We start from the raw sequence: 11,098 nt of genomic DNA on the forward strand, positions 1-11,098 counted from the left end.
GTGGTATATGTTAAAATCTATAAAATGACTTATATTTAAAAAGGAAGGAAATATAAATAAACTCGAAGGGAATTTTCTAGTGGAAATTTTCTTTTCGGCCATTCCTTTTTTATGTGTGAATAAGTCTTTGTTTTATTCGAGGGAGCTCCTATGTGTCGCTCGTCGCGGAGCAATCGGACATAGCTGCTGGCCTGGGCTGGCCGTAATGACCATAACCCTGTATGATCGGATTTTCCAGTGTCGGCCTGTTTTCTTTTTTGCTAGGACTTGTAGCAACAGTTTTTTTTTTGACGCGGTTGTAGCAACAGTTTTGTCTGTATAGTACTGTAGCAACAGGATGTTTTCTCAGTAGAAATCCTGTATTGAACATTTCTTTAAAAATGTGGCTAATATTTAAATTTGTGAATAAAATTCAAAACGAGGAATATTTTTTGAAAACGTTTACATTTTAAAAAATATCTAAAACATTTTTGAAAAACACAAACATTTGTTGGATTTGTGTCAAAAACTAGAAAACACGAATATTCTTCTAAAATCCGAACAATTATAGAAAATACTAGTTTTTCTAAATGCCTGATTATTTTTCGAAGCGAGATCATTTTTTGACGTTTGATTTTTTTTAAAACGGGAACATTTTTAAAAATAGTGAATATATTTTAGTAAGCAAATTTTGTTTGAAAACTGTTAATATTTTTTAAAATTCAGAAAACATGAAAGTGTACTGATTTTGTGAGAAATATTAGAAAACAAGAACATTTGTTTATAATTCTGAACTATTACTAAAAGCACGCCAATTTTGTAGAATTCCTGAACATTATTTTAGAACATGATCACTTTTTGAATTTGTGAGTAAAAGTTGAAATGGAAACATTCATCAAAATTTTGAACTATTTAAAAAAATATCTTCTAAAAATTCCTTATTCTTTAAAATTTGGAAATAAAGTCTGAAAACGGGAACTATTTTATGAAGTTATGAACAACTTCAAAATAAAGAAGGATCGAAGTAGAAGAGAACAACTCGCCCGAAAGTTACCCTTACAAGGACCAAAAGCTTCAATCTATCTATTAGTTGGAGCAGAGGCATCGAGACTCTACACTCCGCCAATGGAAGTTAGAGTGCACGTCAAAAAAAAAAAGTTAGAGTGGCAGACAGAGTGGAGGCGAATCTACGGGCTCACGAGGGAAGATGAAGGCAAAGGACATGCCTTCTTAGCCACTGGACCGGAGCCCTGGCTTTATCATTTGTGATGACAAACAATTTTAAATGAAAAGCCAAGGAGCTCTCACAACTCTCACACTCTACCTATCGTATGATTCATGACACCAATGTCATTTTATTTCCAGCGTGAACTCATCTGCTACCATCATCAAGTACACTACAAGTTTTGACTTTGGAAGGTAAATGGGATGGAAATAGGTGTACATATTAACAATGTATCATGTGTTCTTTGATATTTTCGGCTGGTTCTATTTTCTACTCAATCCTTTTTCTATTCAATAACAAGCAGACCCTGTGGTAAAAATACATTAATAAAACAGTTTTGATAAAATATCCCAAATTGGCAAGCACCAGACAATATATCAATAATGACAAAAGGAGATCACAGAGCTAATAGATGATGTAAACTAAAGCAAGCACCGATCAACATGAGCATACACTAGCTAGCAAAGAAAACTTGGTCGAACAGAAAAAAGAACACCAAGAAGTATTATTATTTCTCGCGGCGAGTTCAGGAAGGGCTGGGCGCCGGCGCCGGCGCGGCGCTCCCGCCGGCCCGCTTGATGAGGGCGGTGATGGCCCCCATGATCTTCTCGAACTCGTTGCCTTTCGGTAGCAGCCCGGTCTTGACGGGCGCCGTGAGGCCATCCCGGCACAGGTCGCAGTTCCACGTCAGCCCGTCCTTCTCGGCGCTCTCCACGTAGTCGCGCGCGTCGTTGAACTTGGCGTCGTCCATGGCGGTGACGCCGCCCTTGCCCCTGTCGACGTCGAGGTGGGAGACGGCCTCCTCGACGTCGGCGACACACGAGTCCATGCACTGCCACTGCGGGCCCTTGACGGTGACCAGGTTCAGCTGGGTGCGCGCGGCCGTGCCCTCCGCGGCGCCGATCTTGGCCGCGGCGCGGATGCCCAGCTCCGCCAGACCACGCGCGTCCACCGTCCTGCTCTCCGGGATGCCCGCCAGGAAGGCCACGCAGAACTGCGGGTCCGGCGCCTTGTCGCAGGCGTCCTTGGCAGAGTTGCCGGCGGCGGCGACGAGGAGGGCGCCGGAGAGGAGGAGGAGGAGGGATAAGAGGTTGACACTAGGCGTGTTGCAACGCGCAGCCATGGCCCTGGTCGATCGGTGAACTCCGGCCGGAGGCTCGATTTGTCGTGGGAGTGGTGACGAGAATGCTAGCTAGAGCTGCATGTGCCCGTTTGGTGCGCGTGGTCAGGAGTGTTTTGTGAGCGAGCAGTGGCTGAGTTTTAAGGAGAGCAACGCGCGGGCTATGGGTCACCAGCACTCCTAATATAAGGAATATATACTACTGTATATAGTATAAAAGTATTTTGTAAGACAAACGCAATCATATTATTTCTACATGTTCATTACATAGTGTAGTTTTGCACGTATTTAATGATCAAAGTATAAGGGCATGTACAATGATGGCATATAGATATAGTAGAGTACAACGAACACCAAAAATAATAATAATCACATCCCGTGGACCACATAGGACAACTACAAGCACTGACGCGAGCCAAGGGCGCGTCGCCATCATCACCGCTCCCTCATCGTTGCTGAACACAACATGTTGTAGTAGACAACCAGTAGTCATCGTGCTAAGGTCCGTAGGACCAACGTACAAGAACAACAATCACCATCGATGAAGAGAAGCGTAGATCCAAAGGATCAAATCTGAATACATGAACATCGATGAATAATGACTGGATCCGTGCAGATTCATCAAAAACAACCACCAACCAAATCATGTGAGATCCATCGAAGACACACCTCCATACGCACTTGGACGATGCTAGACGCACCACCCAAAAGGGGGCTAGGCGGCGAGAACCTTATCCATCATTAGGGACCCGCCACCGTCTCGCCTTTCTAAGTAGGACAAGACCTAATAAAACTAAAAGAGGCATCTAAAAAAAGCCCTTCTGCTAACAAGGACCCAGATCCACCACGGCTCCATGGCCCTAATGTCATAAGAGGCGATGCAGATCGGTGCCCCCACCAACGGGAGGCAGAAACCCTAGTCATATGTTCATTCGGAGGAGAGACGGAGAGTAAGGAAACAAAACTTCCTACTCTACTTTTTTAGAAAAGAGCATTTTTATGAATTTGGAATTGTGCCTTTCCATATTTGAATGATACTTAAGAAAATTCGACTAAACATAGAGTTATCATAACTCAGTTACAATCGACAATTACATGTATAAGAATGTATTTTTTATTGTCTAACCATAAGTTTTGACAAAATATATAATGGTCTAATGACATGCGAGTTATATCACACCAGATTCAAACCATTGGATTATTTTTGAAAGTACTCCTTTGATCATAAATATATGTTGTCTTCTGACATTGATGTACTTTTTGACATATAACTTTGGCTATCAATTTCGCTTTTGTTCAGGAACCATCAATCTCCTTACGGTTGTGTTTTTCTGCACCCAGTATATCCAAAACATTATTGTCTAAGCTTGAAGTTGATTTATGAAATTAACCAAAATGACACTATATATCTAAGCATAAAGAGTAATGATCCATGCCGAGGGCTAGAAACTTAAATTTAGAATGATATCTAAGTTTATTTTCTACCATGTAACAAACAATGTTCTTTTCGTTCCAGCTTCCCTTATAAAATGGATCAACCTCTTTCTGAAATGAGATCGAATTTAAATGTGTAAATTCAAGGACTCATGTTATGGGATAAACAATAACTTTCGCTTGACTCCATGAAATGCAGGAACTTCTATCTTTTATCCTAATTCATAAATTCAGGATTCCATTGTTTTCCTATTTTAGAGTTGTTGTTTACCTTTCTTACTATTTATTTGTCTCCCCCATGAAAAGATTCTTTAACTTGTAGGATTATCATTTAAGCTTGTTTTCCTTAGAATTCCTATCCACCAAGAAGAAAAAACGATTCATTCAAACCAATGTTTTTTTTCATATGCTACAATCAAGCAAGCATTTGGTGCAAGGTTAATCTTGTCATGTCCTTCTGCCGAAATATTAGATGTGGACGAAATAGACCGAATCATTGAATTCTTTCGTAACAATTTCAGAGAATGTACAAGAGAGATTTCTTATTCGAAACATGTCAAAAAGAACATAGATAGATATTCGTCAACTAGTTTAATTTATGGGAGTGCCTGGGATTCATCTAGATGAGATATAATTTAGTCTCATTCACCTAATTAATAAATAAAAACAAAAACAAAGTAGCACAATCCATGTGCACACACGCATCTTATAGTATCACATCCAATGGCTATAAAATGTGAATGGGACGTAACTAAAACTCAGCTAGATGAGTTCTAGCAAAACCGTTAATTTATTGATAAGAGACATTTTATAGCAGAATAAAGCAAGTACTACGTCCATACATACAATTATTACGACCTATAGCTAATACTTGCGGGTGCGTACGTACATATATATATATATGTATGCTCATCACACGAATGATATAGCGATGGGGTAGTGTGAATCTCATGTATGCATCTCATGGCAGGATAGCGGGTTTTGGCGCCGGCTTGGCGCCCACGTCTACGAGCTTGATGAGCTTGCGGGTAACGTTCATCATCTTCTCGAATTCCTGGTTCTTGCGGAGCAGCTCGGTCCTGACCGGGCTGGGCGGCGTCTCCCGGCAGCTCTCGTCGCAGGACCAGGTGTCCTCCTCCGAGAGGTCGAGGTACTGGCGGACCTGGTCGAACTTGGCGTCGTCAATGCCGCCCTCGGCGTCGTCGATGTGCGAGAGCGCGTCCTCGATGTCCTCGGCGCACTCGTCCAGGCACTGCCACGTCGGGTTGTCCTTGACCAGGTCCAGCTCGCGGCGCGCGTAGCTCCCCACCGTGCTGCCGAGCCGGGCGCAGGCCTTGATGGCGATCTCCGCCAGCCCGCGCGCGTCCGCCGTCTTGCTGTCCGGCTCCGCCGACAGGGTGGCGGTGCAGAAAATCGGGGCGTCCGTCTTGGCGCAGGACGCCTTGACGTCCACGACGGGGCCTTTGGCGCCGGCGACGAGGAGGGAGGCGAGGAAGAGGAGGGCGAGGAAGAGGAAGGAGGGGACGTGGGAGCCGCTCGTGTTGCTGCGGCGCGTGGCCATGGTCGACGACGTACGATCCACTCCGGCCGGCCGGGAGGCGGTTTCCGATCGATCGATCGATCACGAGAATGCGAGTGGGACGCGGGTGAGTAGAGTATATACAAGCGCGCGCGACATGCATGCATGGATGCGCGCGGCCTATTCGGGGCGTGTGGTCGGGAGTGTATCGTGGGTGGCTGATCCATGCGTGCCGCTCGTTCTCGAACCGTCTATTTCTAGTGGTCTGCACCAGCGCAAACAAACCCAAACCCCATCGTCATGTCTGCACTGCATACCACCCAGGACACGGCACAATGTTCCGTGCCTAAGTTGTCAGTTTGATCGTGCCATCGTCGAGGTCTAGATGCATGCATCATGTATGCGCTCTCAAGAGTTCTCTTTTTCTTTGTTATTAATTTTAGCAGATGATGGTTGTTTTCATTGGGACAGACCAAGGTTTATGTACACTTAACAACAGCGGACAAACCACCGAAAACGAGGAGGAAAAGAAGCTCACAACGACGACGTGCACCGCTTGTGCATCACAAGACTGCTTCTTTTGTTAGAAAGATTGTCTCGACCTTCTGCCATCTTTACCTATTAACTAGTACAAATGTCCGTATGTTGCAATGGGCAAAAAATATTATAAAACATGTTTTGTACGATTGTACGTGCTATTCTATATACAATTTCGGTAAACATCACTCATAAGGTTATACTATTATCGGTTTTGAAGCGTGAATTCTAAACTTAAAGAAGCCACCCTAACATTCTTTATTTCCTCCAAGAGTAGTGGTGCATGGAATAGTCTATTAATTAGTTTTAAAATAATTAATACAATTTTTAAATTTTAGTTTTTTATTAGAATTGAAACACGTTTATATCACAATATTTTAAAAATTTGTGATCAACTTCATTACTATTTTGAAGTTGGAATATTTTCGGGAATTTCGAGCATTTTTAACAAAGTGTGAACATATTTAAAAGCATGAATTTTCTGAAGCATGAAGAATTTGAAACACTTCTTACCTTAGAAAACACACACGCTCGATGTCTGCAATTAGAAAAAGGATTGTTGATGTCCATACCATGTAGTATAAAGTTGAGAAAGTTGTAGGATACACACTTCTTTTGATGGCGCTTCCTTTACCTTAGAACTATCATCGAGTGAATGGTCTAAATGTTTTTAGCAGGGTATACAGACAGTGGAATGGTTGTATACTATTTGAGAGTTTAATAACTAATCCAAAAGTTTTTCTTTGAATTTTCAAATGATTTTTTGAATGAAAGAGTAGTGGTGCATTGAAATGGGATTGCTTATGTGCAATTTGTTTTGTTCAAAAGCAAACATGTTTTTACTGTATTAATTATTTGATAGAAAATGTTGATTATTTGTTTTGAAATATTATATAATGGTCCTTTTTTTGCACTATTTGAACTTTGCCATATATAAGAAAAAGCAACCTTTTCTTTGTTTCCCATCATAGGTAAATTTCAGGTGTTACTCAAAAAAAGAAAAGGTAAATATCTTCGGGTGGATTATCTAAAAAATGTAAATTTCAGGTGGAAGCCACGCACACCCATCACGTGTCCGCCTTGCCTAAAGTTCGACGGCGAGTTCTCCTCCTCTGTCGCTCTATCCCCCTCATGGGTCCAGCACACCCTCCGACGGTGCCTTGCTGCGGGGCGTGCATGCAGTGCGGCTGCCCGTGGAGCGACTTGGATGGTGGCGGATTTGCTCACTTTTTCTGTATGCTGAGCACCCGGTGCTTTGGCTCAATTTTCACCTCGTCTCGACCTTTCTCTGTAGGCTGAGCATCCGGTGCTGCTTGTTTTCGATTCATGCATGACCTTCCTTTCGGGCCTCTTCGTCACTTTCTATTGGCTCTTTGTTGGCTTGTTGATTTGCCCAACTTTGACCGTATATAAGTTGCTACGATTTGATGTCAAGAGACAGGATGGGACTAATTAGAATCTGAATTTTTTTAGTAAAGGCGTAAGAAAAACTCTATTTGCTACACTCATAAGGAAGGGGAGGTCGGGTGACAACAATGACCTTTTGTAGGCACCTTCGCCTCTCAATCCAACATGATGATAGAACTAACCTCTACCCTGAGTGAATCACAAAGCTATTGAGTCATAAACATTCAGGTGGTCTGGCATGCGGCATCTCAAATTACTAAACATTGTTCTGCAGATAGAAATCCCATAGACGCATGTAGCATATCACTGGGACATGAAATAAATTTGAACAGACTAAGAAAGTAAAACAGAAGCTGTCATGTTAAGATAACCTGCTAATATAATGTACATGAGTGCTGCCGGTGGAGCCGGACATTGTGGATGGATGGATATAAGTTAGCTCTAGCTGCAAGTTATGACTTGCAAAAGTAGGAAAACAAGTTGTTCTACCGATTTCCTGAAATCTGCAATCTACATCTGAAGAATGCAGTAGTTAGTTTTCCCCGTACAGTACTCTAAAAATGCCAAAAATGGAGGGGGGAGTATTCTACCTTGCAGGCAGCAAGCCGCCACGACTGGCTCCTCCACCGCCTCACCTACGGCAAGGACGTCTTGGTGGACGTCGACCCGGACCGCCTCGCCCTGATCCGCGCCCATGACCGCCTCCCTCGCCTTGTGCCCCTTCTCCTTCTCCTTTGGGTCCTCTCTTCCTGACGCCATGTCTCTCTCTCTTTCTCTGGATAGGCAGGGTGTCGTCGCCACCGGAGCAAGACGCCACACCCGCCGCCAGCCGCCGGCGTCGCAGGCGCATCAGCAGACGGAGCAGCGGCAGCAGGGGGCGACAGTCTCCGACGCCGACAGCCATGGCCCACCGCACTCCCACCCCGCTGCTCCTCCTCCTTTCCTGCTCGTCGACGTCGCCACGTCGGGAGAGGAGGGGGCGGGCTCGTCGTCGGCCAGAGACGGGGGAGGCGGGGATGCTGGAGCGACACGCGGTCCAGCTAGCGTGGCTGGAGGAGGTCACGGAGTCGATGGCCAGGTCCGTGCGCGCGTTGGAAGCCGCGCTCGCCAGATCCGCCCCCGCCGACGTCGCAGGCGCATCAGCAGACGGAGCGGCGGCGGCAGGGGGCGACGGTCTCCGATGCCGTGGCGGAGGAGGCGCCGGGCGGGGGCGCAGATCCACCCCATCCCTGGACCGGTGGAGGACAGGGGCTGTTTTGAAAAACGTTTCGAAACGTTTTTTTTCCACTTAAGAAAGGACTGCGGGTTGATTAAATGAAAACTGAGGGACTTTTTCATAAAAATGCCACGACGGACGACCAGAAACCCTATTTGCTTTATTATTAGGGAGAGATAAATCACCTATTGCTTCTGTGGTACGTCATGAAAATTGCCCTTGAAGTTTGCATAAATTACCCACCATGCCACCGGTAAGTAATAGAAAATGTTTCACAAAGCGAAAAATCTCGGACTGGGCCGGCCCATGTAAAAACCTCCTATATTACGCTCTGCACCCCTGGGACAATATCCAGCACACCGTATGGGCCGGCCCATGCACATGCGCCAGTTTTTTTAGTTCCGTTTATTTATTTATCTTCAATTCCATTTTATTTTTCTAATTTAAATAATTTAGAACTTCAAATAACCTTTAAACTTTCAATAAACTTAAAATTTTAAATCAACATATTTTAAAAAATAAATGTTTGTGACTTCAAAAACTGCCTGGAGTTTTTGTAAAAAAATGCTCGCATATACAATAAAATATTTGCAAGTTGGAAAAAATGTTTGTAAAATAAGAAAAGTCCATGATTTCAAATCAAACTCCATGTATTAAAAATGATTAAAAACATTTAACAAAATGATTTCTAATTCAAAATATGTTAATGCATTTAGAAAATGTCCTAAAATTTTAAAAATAGCTAATGCCTGTTTTGATAGTTTGTTTTTTTATTTAAATTTTTCTGTTCCATTTTTGTTTACTTCTAATTTAAATAATTTAGAATTACAAAAGCATTTGCATATTAAAAAATAGGAATTTTGAATTAAAATGTTGACGAAAACATAAAATGTTTGTGGATCCAAAAAAGGCGCTGGATTTTTCTTTTTACTTTTTTGAAAATTCCAAAACAATGTCCGTGAATTTAATAAATATATTACTGACTTATAAAAATGTTTGTTTATTCAATAAAACTTCATGTGTTTCAAAATTGTTTCTGAATTTAAAGTAAAATCCTCCAACATCAAAAATTATATTCGTCTTTTCTAGAATTGGTCGCCAATTCAAAAGAAAATATTTAAACCCGTTTGAAATATAAAAAATATTCACGATTTTTAGTAAATGTTTGTAAATTGTAAAAAATGTTCTTGATTTCAAAATTGTTCTCATATTTGTAAAATTGTTCATGAAAGATCTAATATATGTAGTTAAACATTAATGCTTCTAAGTCTTTGTAAAAATATACCCGTGTGATTTTTGAAGAATTAACTGTTGGATGGATCGGATTATTATTGTATGTTTTCTAAAAATAATTCTTGAAATTAAGAATAATTCTTTGAGTTACCAAGATTTTTTACAACCATGATTTTTTTTTTGAAAATGTAAAAATTGCTTCAACTTGTGAATAAATTTAAAAGAAGAAACATTTTCTTGCATTTGTGCACAAAATTTCAAAATCAAGCGATAATGTGTCAATATAGTGTTGTCATCATCATTGAAGATTATGTTTTTTTTTCTTCCGTTGCAACACACGGACCATTTTGCTAGTAACTATTTAAGGAACTAGCTAGAGATGATACTCCACACGCTGCTGCGGGAATATGCTGCAATTATTCAAGTGACAATTGAGTGTATGAAACATTCGTATTTAGACTAATAATACATAAAAAAATATGTGAACTGAAACTAAAATACAACTTCATTGCATTTGATTATACTATAGTTGCATAGTGCATGTTGATATGGGTGTTTTCCCTTGCATATCGGCATGGCCAGGTGGCATGCGTACATATTCAGGGAATTAAAGTTAGTGAAAATTGAATATGAGCAACATGCACAATGCATGTTCATATAAGTGTTTTTTTGTGCATGTGGCATGATGAGATGGCATAGTTGTATGTTGGGAGAATTGGATTTAGTGGGGATCAACTATTTTAACCTTTGTCAGAGATAAATCCATGTCCCTTAAAGATGATGTTCCCGTCAAGATCTTCTAGGCTAGTCCCAGTTTCACCAGCCTTTATCTGTTCAGATCTATGAGGAATTTCAACACTTCCAAAATTTTCCCATCTTGGGGGCTTACACATGATGATGACATGTGAAATCATCATTGTAGATCCACTTTCCTTGTTTCAAAAGCATATCGATCGCTATGGGGGCGTCTCAGGCTCCTGATCCCTTGCCTTGGATATGAAAGCTATGCCGCCCCAAGAAACACAAGGTTTTTTCTGATACTATTTGCATAACAAACTAAACATGAGACACATGCTTTAGAGAAAATCCTTCTTTCTACCTATTTTTTTTGTGCTATGTGCGGGGAAAGATCCCGAATAACAACGAATCATCTTTCAGCATTGCAAATTTGCAAATATATGTTGGAACTACACTTAGCCTATTCACCCACTATTAGAAAAGAGGGTTTGGTTCAGGGCGTGAAATCCCATTAGTCCCGGTTCACTCACGAACCGGGACCTATGGGGGCATCGGTCCTGGTTCGTGAGGCCAGGGCACCGGCTGGGCCTCGTGGGCCATTGGTCCCGGTTCGTCTCACCCCTTTGGTCCTGGTTCCAGACACGAACTGGGACCAATAGGCCTCGCTCCTGGTGGCAACCGTTCGTATCC

At 42.2% G+C, this 11,098-nt stretch overlaps 2 protein-coding genes across 2 annotated transcripts; both read right to left on the reverse strand.

Annotated features, from left to right (window-relative positions):
• Nucleotides 1-1,559: 1,559 nt before the first annotated feature.
• Nucleotides 1,560-2,327, reverse strand: LOC123452714. Its single transcript, XM_045129423.1, has one exon. It carries the CDS (start codon nt 2,325-2,327, stop codon nt 1,731-1,733), a length of 597 nt encoding a protein of 198 aa, XP_044985358.1. The 3' UTR covers nt 1,560-1,730.
• Nucleotides 2,328-4,247: 1,920 nt separating this feature from the next.
• LOC123399323 (pectinesterase inhibitor 2-like) lies at nt 4,248-5,370 on the reverse strand. Its single transcript, XM_045093737.1, has one exon. The coding sequence runs from the start codon at nt 5,317-5,319 to the stop codon at nt 4,720-4,722; it is 600 nt and encodes a 199-aa protein (XP_044949672.1). The 5' UTR covers nt 5,320-5,370; the 3' UTR covers nt 4,248-4,719.
• Between the last annotated feature and the right edge of the window lie 5,728 nt (nt 5,371-11,098).

The sequence above is a fragment of the Hordeum vulgare genome, chromosome 5H (assembly GCF_904849725.1).
Source record: "Hordeum vulgare subsp. vulgare chromosome 5H, MorexV3_pseudomolecules_assembly, whole genome shotgun sequence".
Lineage (NCBI taxonomy): Eukaryota > Viridiplantae > Streptophyta > Magnoliopsida > Poales > Poaceae > Hordeum > Hordeum vulgare.